General features: G+C 69.8%; 3 protein-coding genes across 6 annotated transcripts; all 3 read right to left on the minus strand.

Moving 5' to 3' along the window:
- Window positions 1-130: 130 nt before the first annotated feature.
- Window positions 131-4,830, minus strand: DHH (desert hedgehog signaling molecule). The gene is made up of 3 exons (XM_062597292.1): window positions 4,519-4,830; window positions 2,508-2,769; window positions 131-1,687 (listed from the first exon to the last, which is right to left on the minus strand). The coding sequence occupies exons 1-3, from the start codon at window positions 4,828-4,830 to the stop codon at window positions 1,020-1,022; spliced, it is 1,242 nt and encodes a 413-aa protein (XP_062453276.1). The 3' UTR covers window positions 131-1,019.
- A 2,186-nt stretch (window positions 4,831-7,016) lies between these two features.
- LMBR1L (limb development membrane protein 1 like) lies at window positions 7,017-13,255 on the minus strand. Of its 3 annotated transcripts, XM_062597235.1 has the most exons (17): window positions 13,068-13,255; window positions 11,254-11,338; window positions 10,717-10,753; window positions 10,418-10,557; window positions 10,222-10,325; window positions 10,024-10,150; window positions 9,846-9,914; window positions 9,494-9,558; window positions 9,291-9,366; window positions 9,106-9,189; window positions 8,876-8,952; window positions 8,686-8,763; window positions 8,498-8,571; window positions 8,321-8,411; window positions 8,022-8,088; window positions 7,780-7,941; window positions 7,017-7,704 (listed from the first exon to the last, which is right to left on the minus strand). In XM_062597235.1, exons 1-17 carry the CDS (start codon window positions 13,137-13,139, stop codon window positions 7,646-7,648), a joined length of 1,467 nt encoding a protein of 488 aa, XP_062453219.1. In that variant the 5' UTR covers window positions 13,140-13,255; the 3' UTR covers window positions 7,017-7,645. The 3 variants fall into 3 exon arrangements, with proteins under 3 accessions (XP_062453219.1, XP_062453218.1, XP_062453217.1); XM_062597234.1 differs by having other exon boundaries at window positions 7,017-7,941; XM_062597233.1 differs by having other exon boundaries at window positions 7,017-7,941; window positions 8,498-8,763.
- Window positions 13,256-14,139: 884 nt separating this feature from the next.
- Window positions 14,140-19,818, minus strand: TUBA1B (tubulin alpha 1b). Of its 2 annotated transcripts, none has more exons than XM_062597276.1 (4): window positions 19,648-19,818; window positions 16,444-16,666; window positions 16,216-16,364; window positions 14,140-15,344 (listed from the first exon to the last, which is right to left on the minus strand). In XM_062597276.1, exons 2-4 carry the CDS (start codon window positions 16,562-16,564, stop codon window positions 14,364-14,366), a joined length of 1,251 nt encoding a protein of 416 aa, XP_062453260.1. In that variant the 5' UTR covers window positions 16,565-16,666; window positions 19,648-19,818; the 3' UTR covers window positions 14,140-14,363. The 2 variants fall into 2 exon arrangements, with proteins under 2 accessions (XP_062453260.1, XP_062453258.1); XM_062597274.1 differs by lacking the exon at window positions 19,648-19,818 and adding an exon at window positions 18,122-18,232.

Below are 19,818 nucleotides of genomic sequence, written 5' to 3' on the forward strand. Positions count from 1 at the left end.
AGACTCCCCCCACTGCAGTCTTCTCCTGTGGACCCCCACCCTGGCCCCCTAGGCCTCCTCCAGCCCCTGCCCCTCTGAGACGCCCCTGCCCAAGTGCCCATGTTAGGCCACCCTCCCACTGCTATGCACATTCCAGCAAAGGCCATAGATTCTCTTTATTTACCGAAACAATTAAATAGTATTATTTTTAAAAAAACAGAAATGGTTAAAAGCATGTTTGCCCCCTGCCTTGACAGGGCTGGGCCTGCTGTCCAGGGAGGTTGGCATGGAGGACACTTATATTACCATTTATAAATAGAAAAATAAAACTCTCAAGCAGGACAGGTTAGCGGTTAGCACGGGTTAGAGCTGGGTCCAGTGCAGGGTGCCCCATGCCAGCTGCAGACACCCCGTCTGCCTGCAAGGCTGGGTAGGGTCCCCTCCCCGCCTGCCCCGGGTGCCCTGCGGCACTCAGCTGGGACACCCTGGGTGATGGGGTGCAGACCCAGAGCTGGGGGATGGCCAAAACGTCACCAGGAGCCCAGTTACTGGGCTGGTTCAGCAATCCCTGGGCTGGATTTGATCCCAGGGCAGGGTCCCCCAGCGCCCAGTGCCCAGCTTCAGCTCACCAGGCAGCTAAGCCATCCCCAACCGCAGCAGTTAATAAAGCAATAAATACAGGGGAGTGCGGGGGGTTAGGGCACAGAGCCATTCTCGGGTTTTCCAGCCAGGTGTCCAGGCAGTGCTGTAGGTCAACACCTGGGATCCGGGCACGGGCTGAGCCCCAAGTCCCTGGGCTGCCCGCGAGACCCTGTCCCCACAGACCTTGTCCCCAGCCACCCCTGGGCAGCGCTCTTCTTGGCAATGCTTTGCGTGACACCATGGCTGCCCCAGCTCCTTGGGGACCAGGGACGTCTCCGTCCCTCCTCCCCAGTGCCCCGGTCCGAGGCAGGGCCAGGGACCCGCTGTGTGCTGGGTGCCTCCTGCTTCCAGTGCGGTACATTAAATATCTGCAGTGCGGTGGTGTCGGGGCCGGGGCCCTAGGCCTGGAGGGCCTCGTGGCCCAGCACACCCCAGGCCAGGCGGTAGAGGAGGCGCGAGTACCAGTGCATGCCCATCTCGGGCACCGTGCCATTGCCCGCCTCGGCACGGGCCGGCAGCAGCGAGAGGAGCCCGTGGAAGAGCCGCAGCGGGGCGAAGGCCCGGTGCGCCCAGCGGTGGCTCTCCAGCACGGCGTAGCAGGATGCCAGCACCCCGTTGACCAGCAGGGTCCCGTGGGAGGTGAGCGGGGCAAAGACGCCCACGCCGTCCTCCCGCGAGACCCGCAGCACCTGTGTGGGGCGCAGCCCCTGCCCGCCGGCCCCGTGGGCCAGCACCGCGTCGCCCGGGCGCACCCGGCTGGCGAAGACGGGCAGGAAGGCGGCCGTGCCGTTGGCAGTGCCACGGGCCACAAAGACCAGGTGGGATGGGGTGAGCAGCAGCCGATGGGCCGGACTGGCCGTCTCGATGGCCACGAAGGACGTGCGCTGGCCCAGGTCGCGGTCGAGGAAGAGCAGCACTTCGGTGGGCACCAGGCGCCCGCCCGGCTCTGCACCCAGCACCCAGTCACCCCGACGCAGGTCGGAGAGGCCCCTGCGCTCGCCACTCTGCAGCGTCACCGTGGCATGGCCTGGGAAGCAGCCGCCCGTTCGGATGGCCAAGGAGTTATCTGGGCAGAGGGAGAAATCTATGGGTGCCCAGCACCCACGGGAGGCCGGGAGAGCCCAGCAGGTCCTCGTCCCCCAGCGCCTCTGGGGACGTCCCCGCGGGCCGGGCCCAGAGCACCTTCCACCAGCCTCTACCTGGAGGGGACGGCAGCTGCCCACGGAGGGGAAACAGCCCTGAGCGGAGCCGTTTGAACCGGACCTTGAAACGTCCCGAGACAAAGTGCGCCTTTGCAGCCGCCCCGGCTCCTGCCTGCGCCCCGCGGCCGGCAGCCGGTGGGCTGCAGAGCCCCTTTGTGCTGCCCGCACTGATGCCCTTTGTTCCGCGCTGGCTCCGCGCCGCGCGGGACGCTGGCATTTAGGGCCACTTTCACTTTCCGTTTATTGTCAGCCCTGCGCTGGACGGAGCTGCACGGGGGCTGCGGCGCGGGCAGTCCAGCGCGGCCGGAATTTAACAAGACTTATTCTGCTCTGCGCTGGAAAGGGAGATGAGCCTCCAGGGTGGTTATGGTTGCACAGGATTTTGGGGTGGGGACAAGATTTTTTGCCAATCTGGTGGCCTGAGGGGCTTGGGGAGAGCTGAGCTTAGCCAAGCAGGGGCTGCACTGCTAGCGCAGGCACAGGATGCTGCAACGTGGATCCAGGAAACGGAGAAACTGAGGCCCAGTGGCAGAGGAACCTGCCTGGGGCTGCCAGCTCCGCTGGCAGCTGGCTCTCGCACGGGCACACGGAGGCACAGGGCTGCGCTCCAGCCCTGCGGGAGGGGGATGTCCCTTCCCCAGCCCGCAGCACCGCTGGGGCCCTGCTGGCCCTGCTGCGCTGTACCTGCTTTCACCGAGACGTGGATGTGCGCCTTGGACTCGTAGTAGACCCAGTCGAAGCCGGCCTCCACGGCCAGGCGCGCCAGCATGCCGTACTTGTCCCGGTCCCGATCTGAGGTGGTGATATCCAGTGCCCGGCCCTCGTAGTGCAGGGAGTCGGGGAGGTGGTGCCCGTCCTCGTCCCAGCCCTCTGTCACCCGCAGCTTCACCCCCGGCCACATGTTCATCACGGCGATGGCCAGGGAGTTCACTCGCTCCTTGCAGCGCTGGGGGCAGCGGGGAGTAGCATTGGCATCAGCCCAGCCCCAGCATGGCATGGGACCCCGCCACCCACCGCCGGGGACTCCTCTCCCAGGGAGATATTACAGGTGTAGATGGACAGATGGCCACCAGGGACCTGCATGGGGCTTGCAAGGAGCTGGTCCCAGGTGGCTGTTGGCTTGGGAGGGGGGGCTCAGGCAGTGCCCCCTGCCCAGGGGCCTCCAGGTGCAAGGCTGAGGGTGCTGGGTCTGCTCCAGGCCCCAAAGCAGAGCTTGTCCCAGGGCTGATTAAACATTAACGTGCCCCAGGGTCCCCGTTGCAGGTGCTGCTCCCCTCCGGGGCAGCCGGGCGGAAAGGGCACGGGACGGTGCCCGGGTATCTCCTTCCCCACGGCTGTGGCTGTGATTAATTAACCTGGCTGCTCTCAGGGGAGGCGCGTGAGGCAGAGCCGCGGAGAGCATCCACATGTACCCCAGCACGGAGGGTGCTCAGCACTGGGATAGGACAGAGCAGGATGGGTGCTGCTGGGCCCCTTCCCACAGCTGAGCGAGCAGGGCTGGGAGAGAAGGGGCAGGGGAAAAGAGGAGGGCTGTGGGCTGAGGGGAGGGGAAGGCAGGGCGTCGGGGGCAGCTCCAGGACGCCTGGGTCCCTCTCGCCCTCCGCCGTGCGCGGGGCTGCCGCGAGGCACAGGGGGCCGGGCCAGCTCCCCGGTTCCCCCCGCCTCCGCCCCCGCAGCCGGTGGCCCGGTGCCCCCGGCCCCCGTGCGAGGGGGCTGCGGCCGGGCGCGGCGGCGGGGCGGGGGCGGGGGGGGGGGGCAGGAATGCGGCGGCCCGGCCCGGCCCGGCCCGGCCCCGACAATAGGCGCCTTCGAGCCCGGCGCTGACCTCAGGCCCCGGGAATTCCGCGCCCGGCCACAAAGGGCCCTTTGAGCCGCCCGCAGCCCCGCGGCGGCAGCCCCGGCGCCACGGCCACGCGGGACCTCCGCGGGGCCGAGCCGGGCCCGCCGCCGCGGGGCTCCGCGGCCGCTGCCCACCCCCAGCGCACCTCGGGCCCGTGCCTCAGTTTCCCTGTTTGGAGCACACAGGTGGCTCAGCCAGGGGAGGAAGGTGCCGCCGGCAGTTCCGCGCTCAGCCGCGCCCGGGGCCGGCGGAAAGGCGCGCCGGGGTCGCGGAGGGACGGACTGCCCTGCTCCAGCCCCCGTTACCCCCCTCCCCCGCAGCTGGACCCTCCTCTGCCCGCCGCGCCCGCGGGAAGGGTCCCGCCGCGCCGGCTAATCCCTAACGGCAGGTCCTTAACGTCTAACTCGTCGCGACCGCCCCGTCCGGGGGCCCTGATCCTGCCGCCGTGCCAGCGGCCGGGAATGGGGCCGGGGGTGGAGAGGGAAACGGGCCGGGGGGACAGGGAAGGCACCGTGCGCCCCCGGAGGGGGACCGCCCCCCCCCCCCCTCCCCGCCGCCGCCAAACGGCCCGTCTGCACCGGGAGGGTCGATGCGTCCCCCGTGGAAGCCAGCAAGGGTCGGTGCCTCCCGGGGAAGGTCGGTGCATCCCCCGTGCGCCCTCGGGAGGGTCGTGCCTCCAGGGAAGGCTCGGTGCCCTCCGGGAGGGGGGCCGGTGCGTTCCCCTGTGCAACGCCGCGAGGGTCGGTGCATCACCCCGTGCAAGCCGGGGCAGTCGATGCGTCCCGGGGAGGGTCGGTGCGTCCCCTGCGCTCCCCCCCAAGCGAGGCCGGCGGCCGGGCCGGGCGCAGCCCCCACCTCGGTCATGAGCCGGTCCGCCCCCGTGTTCTCCTCGTCCTTGAAGATGATGTCGGGGTTGTAGTTGGGCACCAGGTCCCTGAAGCGCTCCGAGCCGCGCAGCACTTTGCCCTCCGCCTTCCCGCTCGCCCCCAGCGTCTGCTCGGGCACGTTGGGCACGAACTGCTTGTAGAGCAGCGGCGTGAGGTGCCGCCGGCCCAGCCGGCGCCGCCCCACCGGGCCGCGGCCCGGGCCGCAGCCCAGCGCCGGCGCGGCCAGCAGGCAGGCGGCGAGGCCGAGCAGGCCGAGGGCGAGCGGGCTCCGCCGGGGCATCGCGGCCGCCGGCTCCGCGCCGCCGCCGCCGCCGCCGCCCCGCTCAGGCGCCGGGGGCACGGACGGCCGCGGCGGGCATGGCCCCGCTCGGGGCACCGGGGACTCCCCTGGCCCCGCCGCCGGGGAAAGCCCTCTGCCCGCTGCGCCCCGACGGGCACCCCGCTCCTGCGCTGCCACCGGCCCCGGCGCCCCTTCCCCCTCCTGGCACTGCCCCGGGCCCCGGGGACCCCGCTCAGCTTAATGCTACGCCTCTGGTACCGGGAGCTTTTCCTTCTCCTGCCTTTCGGGACCGCACCCCGGGACCGGGACCTGCCTTTTCCTACCGCTGCCCCTGGCACCGGCGACACCCTTATCCTAATGCTGCCACCTCCCGCTCCTGGCACTGTCCCTGGCACCGATCCCTCCGCTCCTGGCACTGCCCCGGTCCCGGTACACCCTTCCTGGCACTACGCGAGAGACCGGTCCTCCCCCTGCTCCTGGCACTGTCCCGGTCCTGGTACACCCTTCCTGGCACTGCCCGGCCCCGGTATCCGCTGCTGCCGGCACTGCCCTGGTACCCGTCCCCCCGGTCCTGGCACTGCCTCGGCCCCGGTATCCGCTGCTGCCGGCACTGCCCCGGTCCCCGTCTCCTCGGTCCTAGCACTGCCCCCGTCGCGGTCCCCCCGCTCCTTGCACTGCCCTGGCCCCGGTATCCGCTGCTGCCGGCACTGCCCCGGTCGCGGACCCCCGCTCCAGGCACTGCGCCGGTCCCCGTCTCCTCGGTCCTGGCACTGCCCTGGCCCCGGTATCCGCTGCTGCCGGCACTGCCCCGGTCGCGGTCCCCCCGCTCCAGGCACTGCGCCGGTCCCCGTCTCCTCGGTCCTGGCACTGCCCTGGCCCCGGTATCCGCTGCTGCCGGCACTGCCCCGGTCGCGGTCCCCCCGCTCCAGGCACTGCGCCGGTCCCGGTACCCCGTCGGTGCCGCTCTGCACCGTGCGCTGCCCGGAGCCGCCCCGGGCCGTGACGGGCGGGCCCGGCCGGGCTGCCCCCACCTGCGGCCGCTCGGCTCCGGCACTGGGCAGCCCCGGCGGGTCCGGCCCGGCCCCGCCTCGCAGCCCGGCCCCCAGGAGCCGCAGCGGCCGCGGCCACATCCCCCGGGGCCGCCCCCGCGCTCCCGGGGCCGCCCGCCCCGGCGGGGGAGCCCGGGCACGGCAGGTGCCAGTGCCGGGGGGCCCAAGAGTTGGGAGCGGAGCTGGGGGGGCCTGGGCAGCGCCGCCCCAGGGATCGCAGCACCTTCCCCCCTCACCCAGCGCTCCGCGGAGCCCCCGCGCCAGGCCAGGCTGTGCCGGACCCTGCACACAGCCCCGCTTCCCTCGCTGCAGGTGGGCTGAGCTCAGCCTGCAGCGAGCCCTGGCCCCCCTTGCACCCCGCAAGGGAGCCCCAGGGCAAGGAGAGGGGCTCAGGACAGGGCCCTGGGGGCACCAGCCCGGGGAGGGGAGGGGAAGGGGGTCCGGCCGCCCCGGCACCAGCTCACGGTGACCAGGAGGAGGGCGAATCGTGGGGAAACTGTGGGCACTGATGGCCTCATTTCCTGCTATATAAACCAGGCTTCCTGCGCTTCCTGCTCAGCCCCAGCCCGGGGGGAGGCCGAGGGCCCCCCACCCCCTCCAAGCGGGGAGCTGGGCCTGGCGCAGCCCCAGCAGGGGCAGGATGGGTGGGAGGGCCGGTTCCTGGGGCAGCTTCCGCTCCCGCAAACCCCCCAGCAAGGGGGGGCCACAGCCCCCCAGGCCCCTCGGCCCGGGGCAGTCGGGGCTCAGAGGGGGAGCAGGTAGGAGCCCCCAACTCCTGGGGCGCTCTCCGGCTCCAGTTGCCCCTCCAGCCAGTGGGCCAGGCCTGCAGCGGGAAGGGGGCCCGTCCACCCCCCGGGGCAGGGAGCAGCCCTCACCTTCGGCCTGGCTCCCTTCCCGCTGCTCTGGAAAATGCTTGAGGGCCCCAGCCAGGAAGAGGGTTAATTGGCACCCGCAGGGAGAGGGAAGGGCAGGTGGGGCGGGACTGAGCACCCTGAGGAGCAGAATGGGGCCCTACCAAGCTGCCCCCTCCTTGGTCAAAGGAGGAAACCTGGGGTGCTGGGAAAGGCATGGATAATCCACCTGCCAGCCCCTGAGCTCAGCACCCCCTCACCCTCAGACAAAAAATATAAAGCCACGTAGCTTTAATTACTTATATATTTATAATTTTAAAAAAGACAGACTCTGTTTATTGCTCCAGACAGGTAACACGGTAACAGAGACCCAACAGACTCATCACACACAGTTGCACGGAAAGGCCAGGGCTGGCTCATGGCCCCGGCCCCGGGGTCCTGCTCCAGCCGCCCTCCTCCCCAGGACGACAAAGCGGGAGGCGCGACTCGGCCCCGAGAGGGATAGCCCCTGCCCCCCGCACCTGGCCGCAGGGCAAGAGGGGCCGGGCGGGGGGTGAGGGCAGAGCAGGGCCCCTGCTTCAGTGTCATTGCAATGCTGGGGTGGGGGTGGGGGGGTAAAAAGAGAAGAAACAAGGAAAAGCCGAGACAGAGCAGGGGCAGCAGCCACAGGCCGGGGGGAGGGGGCCGCAGCAGCGTTGCATGAGGTATATAAAGGGGGCCGAGGGCTGCGGCCAGCGCAGCCCCCGGCCCGCCCCGGCGAGGGGGCCCGGGGCGGCAGCGGGGGAGGTCGAGCCGGGCCGGGGCTCCCGGGAGGCCGCGGAGGCTCTGCCGGCACGAGGCCCCGGCGGGCTCGGGGCGCGCAGCGACGCGTGGTGCGGCGCGGGGCAGGGCGGGGACGGCCCGCGGCCCCCAGCCCTAGGCGGGCTCGCCCAGGGGCCGGGCGCGCAGCACCGGCAGCGGCAGCTTGTGCAGACCTGGGCGGAGGGAGAGGCGTGAGCGGGGCGCTGGGTCCCCCGCGGCCCCGGCCTCGCCGCCCGCGCCGGCCTCACCGAGGGCGCCGATGAGCTCGGCTTGCACGGCCCAGGTGACCTTCTTCACGAGGCACAGGGCAGCGAGCGCGGCGAAGACCGTGTTGTAGAGGAAGACGATGTAGAAGTTCCCCAGCCAGTTGAAGCGGCCGAAGTCCCCCAGGAGGTCGAAGCGGGTGATCCCTGCGCCAGACGGGACGGGTCAGGGCGCCGCGGCCCCATGGGGCTGAGCCCGGCACCCCGGCCCTGCGGCGAGGCCTCACCCAGCGTCCGGGAGAAGACGGGCAGGGCAGAGCTGAGCACCAGCAAGGAGACGCAGTTCCCGATGATCTGGAGCGGGAGGAAGAGCAGCAGCATGTGAGGGGCTGCAGCCCTGCCTGGCAGCACAGGCCCCCCCACCCCGCGCTGGGCTGGGGAGTGTCGCCCGGGGGCGTCGGAGGCTCCCCGAGCCCCACGGTGGGTGCGGGGACACGGACGGCAGCTCCTGGCCAGGGTTGGAGCCGACGCGCGGGGACGGTGCAGAGTGCCTGCGGCCCCGTGCCAGACCCCTGGCCCCACTCACCTTGGTGAGGGGGGTGTCCTGCCGCTGGGGCAGCAGCCGGGTGAACAGCGGGGAGCTGTAGAAGCCCACGACGGAGGAGAGCATCAGGTAGCTGCGCAGGGCGTTAAGGAGGGCGAAGAGAGCTGGGGACAGAGCTGGGGACAGAGCTGGGGACAGCCCACCCCGCGCGAAGGATACAAGATGAGGACGACCTGCAGGGCAGCTCCGAAGGAACCGAGGACGGAGAAGGAGACCTGGCCCAGGGAGGCGTCCTGGGGGGAAGGAGGTGCATCGGTGGGGGGGGGGGGAAGCGCTCCCCGGGCCGGGGGCTGCGGCTCCTTGCTGCCCCCTGCAAGGACCCTCCCACCGGCGGCAGGCTCCGGTACCTGGATACCCCGCGGCATCGCCGCATCGTCCAGCAGCAGCTCCAGCACGTGGAAGCAGACGACGAGCACAGACATGCCCTGGGCACAGGGAGGCGGGAGTCAGGGCAGCAGCAGGACCAGCCAGGGGGGACCCGGCACGTGTCCTCGTCCCCGCGGGGGCCCAGGCGTCCCGGCTGCCCGGGACACTCACCGTCAGCGCCAGGAGGCCCAGCATGGCCAGGGGGTAGCCCAGGTTCCTCTGCCAGGGCGAGGCTCGGCGCCGCAGCTCTGCACCGGGGAGGACGGGCGCAGGTGAGACAGCCGCTGCTCCCCCAGGGAGCCCAGCCCCAGGACAGGTCCTTGGGGAGGGTCACCCCATTTTACCCCCCTTCCCACAATGGGGCGCCAGCAATTGCAGGCTGGGACCCCAGGGCGCCTTACCCAGAGCGCGCCTCTTGCTCTGGATGGCCAAGAGCCGCTCCCGCAGCGGCTCCACGCTCAGGTTCAGCCAGCAGAAGGCCTTGCCTGCGGAGGCAGGGGACACCGCGGGGCTCAGGGGGCCGCAGGCGAGAGGTCCTCCGGGTCCGGCCCGAGCCGCCCTCCTCCCAGCTGTGCCGGGCACCCACCGGACGAGATCCGGCGGGACATGGAGGCCTCCTCAAACCTCGTGCAGCTCAACTGCTCATCCAGGTCTTCCAGGAGCTGGGGACAGGGAGAGGAGCCCGTGAGCGGCCAGCCAGTGGGGCTGCAAGGCCTGGCCACCTGGGGCGGGGGGCCGCCCAGGCCCCGGGGCGGCGGGATTGCGCCGGGGCAGGGGTGTACGCCTTACCCGGGGCTTCACCAGCAGCTTCCCCATGACGGTGAACATGGTGGAGAGGCCAAAGGGGGTGCACACTGCACGCAGGAGGAGAGGGTGAGCAGAGGGTGCCCCGACCCCCAGCACCCTGCCCCTCCAAAGGGGCCAGGACAGGGGTCGGGGGCTCGACCCTGCCACAGGCCCCTCCAGACCCAGCACCATTTGCAGAGACCAGCCCTGCTTCTGCACGTGGTGGCCCCTGTTCCCTGCCCTGAGTGGCAACGTCGCCCCCCCATGACGAGCCCCACAGGGACGTAGGGCAGAGAGGCTGGCGTGGGGAGAGGGACGGGGCTGGCCGAGAGCCGCCGGAGCCCCTTGGACTTACGCAGCAGGAGCAGCACGCCGAAGAGCGAGATGCAGGAGTAGAGGTAGGGCAGGTAGTACTCCCAGAGGGCTGCGGAGGAGGCAGGGTCAGGGCCGCGAGGCACCGGCTGCGCTGAGCCCCGGGGCGCTCCCAGACCTGGGAGAGCACTCAGTCCCCCAGCACTGCGGGCAGCACCCACCGTAGAGCGACTCTCGGCTGGCGGCATCGTTGTCCATGATGGCCGAGGCCACCCAGACCATGCCCAGCACCAGCAGTGTCAGCAGCAGCACCACCACCGACGTCTCGTACACCCGGGCCATGATGCCCTGTGGGACAGCAGGTTTAGTGGGGAGCAGGGCACGGGGGGACGGGCAGGGGACAGCCAGGGCCGCGCTACCTTCTTGGATCCCGCAAAGCCCTCCGACTCGGTGAAGAAGTAGGCGAATGGCATGAGGAAGACGAGGGACAGGTTGGAGAAGAGGAAGACCAAGTTCCAGAGGCCTGGAGGGAGAAGACAGTGTGGGGTGAGAACAGGCAGGGCCATGGGGTGTCCGGGGCACCTAGCCGCCACACCGCAGCCACGCACCACCCACCGTGGACGAGCGAGCCGTTCAGCCACTGGATGTAGTAGTTGTGCGGGAAGGAGAGCAGCACCTCGTTGCTGATGATGGAGAAGGGCAGCAGGAGCACGGCGCCCAGCGAGACGGCCAGCGTGAACGTGCACAGCCCCAGCCTGCGCCAGGGCACGGGCTCAGGGGCAGCCGGCCTGGGGCCCCGGCATGCTGCCCCAGGAGGGGCAGTGGCCCCCCGCGAGCTCGGGGCAGCCCCGGCGGCCGGGCTGGTGATGTGGCTGAGCACCTCTGCGGGCAGGGAGGGACAAGCAGGAGCTTACGCAATCCTGTTGACAGCAGCATCCTCATCGTCGTGAGCTGCCGGGCAAGCAAAACAGCCCCCAAAAAGAAAGAAAAATCAGGTTGAGGCCAGCTGAGCCCAGGCACCCTGCTCTGTCCCAGCCCCTTTGGGACGTCCCTTCACCTCCCTGGCCCCAGCCGGACTCAGAGGGCGCCCAGGTAGGGCTGCTCCAGCCCCAGACGTCCACGGCTGAGCCTTTCTGCTCCGCTGGCACCCTCCCAGGGCTGCAGCCTGGGCAACAGGGAAGGCGGCAGGGCTGCGGATTGGAGCTGCGGGCCGAGGACGAGCCTCTCCTGCCTGGCAGTAGCCGGGGAAATGCTGTATAGCAGCAGATGCCCCACAGTGACTGATGCCACAGCAACGCGGTACAGCCCGGCACACGGCCAGGGGCTCCCACGGGAGGCAGAAACCGTGCACAGAGCTGGGGAGGAAGAAGCCCCAGAGGCGCGAAACGGGGATGCAAACAGCTCCAGCAGGCTGCGAGCAGGAGAGCGCCGGAAGCTCCCGCCGCTCCTACCTTCGGCGAAGTCCGCATGCTTCTTGAAGTGGGTTAAGACAAAGTGGCAGAGGATGTAGAGGCTGGCGAAGAGCAGGGCACAGATCTGCGGGGCAGACAGGGGCAGTGAGGGTGCATGGGGAGGCAGGACCTGGAGGGCAGCGCTCCCGCCCTGGGTGAACCTGGGCTCACCCGCTGCCAACACCCAGCTGCAGCTTGCAGAGCACAGCGCTGGCACGCGTCGCTGCTCTGAGCCAGCCTGAGCTCTCAGATCCAGGGGCGATCGGGGTGCTGTGGACTCTGGCGCATCCCAGCGCTGCCTTGTCCCCCACAGCCCTCGCACGCTGGCATCGGCGCCCGGCAGAGCCACGGGAACAGCCTTGAGCTCGGCATCAAGGCCAGCTCCAGCATCCCTGCCGCCCCCGCCAGCACGCCGAGGCCCAGCTGCAGGCGTCACTTGAGGAACACAGTGACCTTTCCTCCCTCCGCGTACGCAACCGGTGACGGGGAAAGGTCGCCTGAACCCACTGTCTTGGCAAGGGAGCCACAGCAGCACCTCCCTGCCGCCCAGCCGAGGGGCTCAGCCAGTGGGAGGCAGCGCACGGGCACCCCGAGGTGCTGGGAGCAGCGAGCCTGGCTGCATCGGCAGATCCTTTCTGGCCAGTGTATTGCTGCGCTTGTGCAACTGCAGGGCTGGGGCGTGAGGCAGAGTGAAGCGACGTGGCCCAGCGAGTCTGAAAGGTCGCGTGAGCTCCACGCTGGCAGTGCTGAGCCAGCGAGTGCCCGGGTGGGATGCGGCTGCCTGGGGCAGATCAGGGCTGAGGCCCGGGGAGATGCTGGCCCGGGATGTCAGGCTCCCACCACTGGTGCCGAATCGGCAGGGCCAGTCCAGCACCACCCATCACAGCTCCGCTTCAGCCACCCTGTAGCATGACCTGTCCCCAAGAGCAGTATCCAGGGATGGTCCTGAGGACAGGGCCAGGGACTGGGATGCTGGGGACTGTGATATCCCTGACCTCCACAGCACTGGGTGCCCAGGCTGCCAGGCAAGAGCAGAGGAACCAAGGCAGCCACATCCCTCCGCCAGGCCCAGGGGCCTCTGCAAGGCTCTTCCAGCCGCCGTGGGCAGGGAGGGCCCCGGGGGGAGACGCCAGCCTGTGGGCAGCATCAGAGCCTGCAAGGCACCGACCTTGCCAGCTGGGGAGCGCCAGGCACTGCTGGGCCTGGGCTCAGCTCCGCAGCATGCCTAGGGCTTGGCAGGGTCACGCCACCCTGAACCGGTCCAGAGCTCTGGGCAGGGCTGTCAGAGCCCCACGGCTGCCCCATAGGACCCGCTGCAGTGCTGGGCACCCGCAGCTCTCCTGGCAGCGGTGCAGAGAAGCCGGAGGCCAGGCAGCACAAGCGCTGAGCGGCAGCAGGACGGCTCCTCTGCTTGCCCCCGGCAGTCTGTCGCTGCTCGGGCTCCGCTCCCTCCAGCGCTTGGGGTCCTTCCAGGAGGAGGAGGACACAGGAAATCCTCTTTCCGTGCCCGGGGGCGACAGGAGGGCTCGGTGCTTTGCGTCCAGCACAGGCAAGCCGAGCAGCGTGCCGCAGCCTGCCGGCCCAGCCCAGCTCACCCCACTGCGGGACGAGGCCCCGGAGGCCGGGGCACCACCACCGTCAGAGCCCGGCCGCGCCGGGGCTATCTCAGCAGCGCAGGCCTGCCTGGGGGCCGATGCCAGCGATAAGCAGGGGCACAGCCTGCTCCAGCGCAGCCCAGGCAAGGCCTGCAGCAGAGCCCAGCTCCCGCTGGCGCCGAGCCGCCCCTCACCGCCGCCTCCGGCCCCACTACTCACGATGCACTCGCGGACCCGCTCGTGGAAGAGCTGCTCCCGCACGGCCAGCGCGTCGTGCTCCGCAGGACCCATGCTGCGGCCAGCATGGCTGGGGGCGGGCGGCAGCAGCGCGGGGGGGCGGGGCGGGGCCGGACCGGACCGGGCCGAGCCGGACCGGGCCGAGCCGGGAGATCAGCGCGGCCCCATCCCGCCCGCTGCTCGTTACAATGTATCGGCTCCGCGTCCCGCCCTTAAAGGGCCACGCACCGTCCGGGCCGCGGCTGCCGCCTCGCGGGCTGGCCCCGCCCTGCCGCGCCGAGCCCCCATTGGCTGCGCGGCCGTGAATGAAGCGCCGCTCATTGGCCGAGGGTGGCGCGGGCGGATCCGATTGGCCGAGGAGCCCGTCGCGTTCCCACCGCCCCATTCTCCCCGGGGGGACGGGCCGGGTCGCCGGCGCCGACCCGGTCCCGCCGCGGAGGGGGGGACGAACGGGCCGGGTCCTCGCAGCCGGGTTAAATCCCGCGGGGGGAGGGCGCCGCCTGCCGGTGCCCCGTGTCCCCGCCCCGCGGGAAAGCCGGTAGCGGTGCGGTTAGGCCCCCCCCCACACACACATCCCGGTGCCGCACTACCCACCCCCATCCCGTCCAGGGAGCCTGCGGTTGGTTAATCGCTGTGGACAGGGCTAATCCCCGCGACGGCACTAATCCCCAGGTCAGGATTAACAGCAGCCTTACTGCATCCGCTGTCTCCTGCACCCTCCCCTGGGGCAAGGGCCCAGCGAGGGTCCCCACCCCCCAGACAGGAGGCCCCAGCCGACAGCCCCCTATTGCCCCAATAGGAGTGAGACTCTCAGCAGCTTCTTAAAACTCCAAGGATCTGCAGTCAGAGGCAGCAGCCACCCTGCCCCCCCCCAACTAGCCCCCCCAGTGGTCCCCAGGGTGCTGTGCCCAGGAAGGGGCCGGCAGGGCAGCCCTGGCGTCTCCATGCACAGCGCCTGCAGACACAATAGGGACAGTCTGTTCCCGTGTGAATGCGGCTGGGGGGCCCTGCCGCACTGCAGGCAGACACAGAGAGTTTGTATCAGACAGTAGCATCCTTTTCTTTTTGTTTTTTTTAAAGCCTTTTATTCACAGACATGGTACAGACACATGGAAAACCGACATGATCACATTGCGGAAGAGTGAGAGCGCCCAGCCAGCCCCAGCATCCTCCCAGCCCGGGCACTGGGCCCAGACCCCTGCCTGGGGCATGAAAAAGCTAAAGTGTTTGCAGCTGACATTTTGTGGACATGCTACAGCGACAGGAGAAACCAGGCGTTTAATATTCCTCACCTTCCTCCTCACCCTCACCTTCCACCGAGTCCACCCCCACCTCCTCGTAATCCTTCTCCAGGGCGGCCATGTCCTCCCGAGCCTCCGAGAACTCCCCCTCCTCCATGCCCTCCCCCACGTACCAGTGCACGAAGGCACGCTTGGCGTACATCAGGTCAAACTTGTGGTCCAGGCGGGCCCAGGCCTCGGCGATGGCCGTCGTGTTGCTCAGCATGCACACGGCGCGCTGCACCTTGGCCAGGTCCCCGCCGGGAACCACCGTGGGCGGCTGGTAGTTGATGCCCACCTTGAAGCCTGTGGGGCACCAGTCCACAAACTGGATGCTGCGCTTGGTCTTGATGGTGGCAATGGCAGCATTGACATCTTTGGGCACCACGTCGCCACGGTACAGCAGGCAGCAGGCCATGTACTTGCCGTGGCGAGGGTCACACTTTACCATCTGGTTGGCCGGCTCAAAGCAGGCGTTGGTGATCTCTGCTACAGAGAGCTGCTCGTGGTAAGCTTTCTCAGCAGAGATGACAGGGGCATAGGTGGCCAGGGGGAAGTGGATACGGGGGTAGGGCACCAGGTTGGTCTGGAACTCGGTCAGATCGACATTCAGGGCCCCATCAAAGCGCAGGGACGCTGTGATGGAGGACACGATCTGGCTGATAAGGCGGTTCAGGTTGGTGTAGGTGGGGCGCTCGATGTCCAGGTTCCTGCGGCAGATGTCGTAGATGGCCTCGTTGTCCACCATGAAGGCACAGTCGGAGTGCTCCAGGGTGGTGTGGGTGGTGAGGATGGAGTTGTAGGGCTCCACCACGGCGGTGGACACCTGTGGAGCCGGGTAGATGGAGAATTCCAGCTTGGACTTCTTGCCATAGTCGACAGAGAGGCGCTCCATGAGCAGGGAGGTGAAGCCGGAGCCGGTGCCCCCGCCGAAGCTGTGGAAGACCAGGAAGCCCTGCAGGCCTGTGCACTGGTCAGCCTGGAAGGAAAGGGGAGAAAGCCAGATGCATTTATTGGTTGTGCCTTGCACATCCCATCTCAGCCACTAGCTATGCTGGCTGGAAGCCCGCACCATCCTGTTCCTTGTCACAGGAGCCATTTTCTGAATTTAAGCTGTTATTTACTTGTGAAAGAATGCAAGTATTTACCCCAGTGCATCAAGCTATTAGAGCATCTTGTATCAAGAAAATATATATAACACATGCGCACACCACAGCCACCCCCACAGCTCTCAGGCTCTGCTCTGTTTGGGGAGGAAGCTCGCTCCGCTTTACAAGGCCCCTTGAAGGTGTTTTACAGCAGCCATTTTAAGAGCAGCGCCTGCACGGAGGCCTTGCACGGACCCAACTAAGCCAGGGAATTAGCATTCCCTTTTCAATCCAGGAAGGCAGGTATAAAGCAGCCCCAACAGGAGTTAAACATGCTGCCCAGTTGCTTTTAAGTAGTTTGTAAAGAGGATCAGAGCCCAAAGCAAGGGGAAACCTCAGACGACCCCAAGGAGGGATAAGCAGGTGGTTTTTCCAGTTGCAGACCTGCAGTCAGCCTTGCCCAGGCCTCCCCTTAAGGCCCCGGTTACGTGCTCGGGCGGCAAGTCAGCCTCTGGGTACAGATTTTTGCACTTGCAACTACGGGAGGTTCACAGGACCCCAAGGCACCACGGACCCAGCACCAGCAGCCGAGCTCCAGGGAGCCCCAGTCGCGGCAGGCAGCACCCGCGCGGCCCCCCGGGCTGCTAAGCCCAGCCGGGCCCTTGGCCGAGGCCGGCTCCTCGCAGCCCCTGGGTCACCCTCAGCGAGTTCCCCCTTCCCATCAGGCTGCTTCGCTGCAGCCAGACCTCGCGCTCCGCTCACCAGCTTGCGGATGCGGTCGAGGACCAGGTCGATGATCTCCTTGCCGATGGTGTAGTGCCCCCGCGCGTAGTTGTTGGCCGCATCCTCCTTGCCCGTGATCAGCTGCTCGGGGTGGAAGAGCTGCCGGTAGGTCCCCGTGCGAACTTCGTCTGCGGGATGAGGCCGGGCACCCCGTTAGCGTCGCCACCGTCGCCACCACCGTGGCCCCCCGCCCGGCCCCGCGCTCACCGATCACCGTCGGCTCCAGGTCCACGAAGACGGCGCGCGGCACGTGCTTGCCGGCCCCCGTCTCGCTGAAGAAGGTGTTGAAGGAGTCGTCGCCGCCGCCGATGGTCTTGTCGCTGGGCATCTGCCCGTCGGGCTGGATGCCATGCTCCAGGCAGTACAGCTCCCAGCAGGCGTTGCCGATCTGCACGCCCGCTTGGCCCACGTGGATGGAGATGCACTCGCGCTGCGGGGCACACGCACGAGAGCCGTGGGGCTCCAGCTCCAGCCGGGAACCAGCTCAGCCCCCCATCGCTTCCCCTGCCCCAGGGGTGGGAACTGGGTTTTATCTAGAGTTAACTGCAGCTTCCCGCTAGCGCTTGATACCTGCCGCAGCAAGGATGCTGCCGTGCAGCTGGATTAATTTTGCTTTCAAGTTTCTCTGCCCCCTCGGCTGCCTCCCGCCCCGAGCGCTGGCGCGGGGAGGACATTTTGCGGCTCGCTAGCGCTGCGCTTCCTGGCTCGGGCGCCCGCCCCGGCGCGCAGGAAGAGCGGGCCCTCGCCAGCGGGGAGGGGGACGCGGGCGGGGGCTCGAGGCTCGACGGCGCCAAGCCGCGGGGCAGGGCGGCCGCCGCCGCCGCGCCCCCGACGGAGGGGCCGCCGCCGCGCCCGGCACCACCTGCTCCGGCACATTCCACCCGCGCGGCCGGCGCAGATGGCGCCTGAGCCCGGCTCGGGGGGGGCGCACGGGAACGCCCGGCGCGGCCGACGGGATTAAACCCGCGGGGTCTCGCGTGGGTGGTGCGAACGGGCTCGCGGAGGGCAGCCCGGCCGCGCCGCCCGCTCCGCGGGGAGGCGGCTCCAGCCTTGGTGGGGGTTTGGGATGCGGATTTTCGAGGTGTGCGCAGGGCGGGGACGGCACGGCACGGCACGGCCCGGCCCCGGGGCGTGCGCGCTCGCGCCAGACCCGTTCCCGCGCGCGGGAAGGGTAACGGTCGGGGCTGGGCGCCAAAACCGGGCGGGCACCCCGCCCCCACGGGGCGATGGCGGGTGGAGGGGCACCACGTGCTGTGCCCAAGGGCGGCCCCCCCTCCGGGGCTGGGGCTGCCCCCACCTCCCCGCTCTCCCCAAAGCCCCGCCCCCCAAGACCCCTGCTGCCCCCGATCCTTCACTACCCCGGCTCTCCCATCCCAATGCCTCCTGCCTTGCTCTCCTTCCCCTCCAGCCCTGCCTTCCTAAGCCCTGCCTTCCCGCCCCGACGCCCCCCCCCCCCGAGCCCTGCCTTCCTGCTCCCCCTCGAGCCCTGCCTTCCCGCCCCGACGGCCCCCCAGCCCTGCCTTCCTGCTCCCCCCGAGCCCTGCCTTCCCTCCCCGACGCCCCCCCAGTCCTGCCTTCCTGCTCCCCCCGAGCCCTGCCTTCCCTCCCCGACGCCCCCCCAGCCCTGCCTTCCTGCTCCCCCCGAGCTCTGCCTTCCCTCCCCGACGCCCTCCACCAGCCCTGCCTTCCTGTTCCCCCCCCTCCCCGAGCCCTGCCTTCCCGCCCCGACGCTTCCCCAGATTCTCTCACCACCTTCCACTTCCTTCTCTCCCCATTTTCCAAGGTCCCCAGGCCATTTTCCCCCCCTTTCCCCCCCCCCATTTTTCAGCAGCCCCCAAAGCACAGCCCACCCCCCATTTCCCCATAGCCTCCGGCCCCTCCGTACCATGCTGGCGGCGCGGTTACTCGTCCCGACAAGCAAAGGGTCGACGCAAGTAACAGGCTGCGGCCCCCGACGGGCGCCCCCTTACATACCCAGCCGGGGGCGGGCCGCACCCCCTTCCCGCACTCCCATTGGCCGCCGGGCCCGCCCGTCCGCGCGCCCGCCGCCGCGGATTGGCTGCGGGGGCGAGAAGCGCCCCGCCCCCTTCCCCGCACCGCTCCCGTCGGGAAGGGGCGGGCACTGCGGGGCTCTGCGGAGGGGGGGAGGGGGGGGGAAATCTCGGTGCTCCCCCCCCGCCGCACGCAGCCCCCGCCGCAGCCCCGGGGCGGAGGGCGGCGGCGGCGAGGGGGGGCTCGCACCTCCCCCCCCCCAACGGGACGGGGGCGAGGGGGGCCCCGTCGTGCCCGCGGTCCGCAGCTCCTTCCCCTCCCCCCGGCGCATTTCGCACTGCCGTGTGCGTGTGTGGCGGGGGGGGGGGGGGGGGGCTGTGAGCAAGCGGCCGGGCTCGGGCCCCCCCCGCCCCGGTGCGGCTCCGCTGCAGAGGAAAACTGCGACATTTGGGGGGGGAGAGGAGCCGCCCGGCAGCACGTGCTGCCCGCCCGGTCCGCCTCCCCCCCCCCCCCCCGCCAGCGCGGCCCCCGCCCCCCCCGGCCTTTAATCAGCTTTGCCTGCCCCCGCCCGACCCCCGTCTGCCACACTGGGGCCGACCCATGTGCACCCCGGGGGGCCCCCGCCCATCTGTGCTATCAGCGACCCCCCCCCACACTGGCCCATCTGCATCCTGCACCCCGGGGGGGTCCCCGCCCATCTGCACGACCCCTCCAATGCTGGCCCCTCTGCACCCCAGGGGGGCCCCCGCCCATCTGCACCACCAGCAATTCCCCTGCACCAGCCCTTCCGCACCACCAGGGTCCCCCACGCCGGCCCCCCACCCCGGGGACTCTGGCCCATCTGTGCCATCAGAGACCCCCACACACACCAGCCTCTCTGCACCCCAGGGGGCCCCCGGGCCATCTGCACTGAGGGGGCACCCGGCCCCCCCCCAGTCCTCTGTGCCTCAGAGACCCCATCACCAGCAGGGCCCCCCAACCCCGGCCCACGTGCACCCCGGTGTGCCCCACCCATCTGCCGCCCATGAAGCTCCCCCAGCCCAGCTTGCTGCCCCAGCGAGGGGGGACACGCAGGCGCTGGCTTTCCGCACCCTGGCCCCGCACAGGTGCCTCTCGGGCCCCGAATGGGACCCCCTTACGGAGGGGATCTGGGGGACCGGGGGGTCAACCCTGGAGATGGTGCAGACGGCCCCTGCCAGCCCCCAACCCTGCTGGCGGGGGGCATCGAGCCAGGGATAGCTGGGCCCGGGCACTGTGCTCCGTCCCCAGCAACACTGGCACCGTGGGTCAGACCCTGCTCTCCTGCAATGGGGGTCAGACCCTGCCTGCGTGCAATGGGGGTCAGACCCTGCTTGCCCTGCGCCGTGGGTCAGACCCAACCCGGTGCCGGAGGAAGCCGAGCCGGGAGGCTGCGGAGACCTTGGGCAACCGCCGTCCGCCCCTTTGGCGCTGATCTAATCCGTAATGCTATTTGCTCCAAATAATCCCGCTTCCTGTTTTCCTGAGAGCTTCGCGGATCACCCGGCGGCCCCTTCGGCGGCGGAGGAAGGCAGGCGGGCGAAGCAGGGGGCTCGGAGCCGGCGGGGGCCT

This window comes from Rhea pennata, chromosome 29, assembly GCF_028389875.1.
Source record: "Rhea pennata isolate bPtePen1 chromosome 29, bPtePen1.pri, whole genome shotgun sequence".
Lineage (NCBI taxonomy): Eukaryota > Metazoa > Chordata > Aves > Rheiformes > Rheidae > Rhea > Rhea pennata.

Bases quoted from the DNA above. Each gene is read 5' to 3' on its own strand.
- LMBR1L (XM_062597233.1), bottom strand. From the start codon at position 13,139: ATGGGTCCTGCGGAGCACGACGCGCTGGCCGTGCGGGAGCAGCTCTTC. The intron at 10,558-10,716 runs GTAAGCTCCTGC...GCCCTGGCGCAG, and splicing joins GCTGCTGTCAACAGGATTGC to GCTGGGGCTGTGCACGTTCA. The intron at 8,764-8,875 runs GTGAGTGTCCCG...CCCTGTGCCCAG, and splicing joins TGGGCCTCCTGGCGCTGACG to GGCATGTCTGTGCTCGTCGT.
- TUBA1B (XM_062597274.1), bottom strand. The intron at 16,365-16,443 runs GTGAGCGCGGGG...CTCATCCCGCAG, and splicing joins CCTGGAGCCGACGGTGATCG to ACGAAGTTCGCACGGGGACC. The intron at 15,345-16,215 runs GTGAGCGGAGCG...CTTTCCTTCCAG, and splicing joins TCGACCGCATCCGCAAGCTG to GCTGACCAGTGCACAGGCCT.
- DHH (XM_062597292.1), bottom strand. From the start codon at position 4,830: ATGCCCCGGCGGAGCCCGCTCGCCCTCGGCCTGCTCGGCCTCGCCGCC. The intron at 2,770-4,518 runs GTGGGGGCTGCG...CGCTGCCCCCAG, and splicing joins CGGACCGGCTCATGACCGAG to CGCTGCAAGGAGCGAGTGAA. The intron at 1,688-2,507 runs GTACAGCGCAGC...CCCTCTGCCCAG, and splicing joins CCACGTCTCGGTGAAAGCAG to ATAACTCCTTGGCCATCCGA.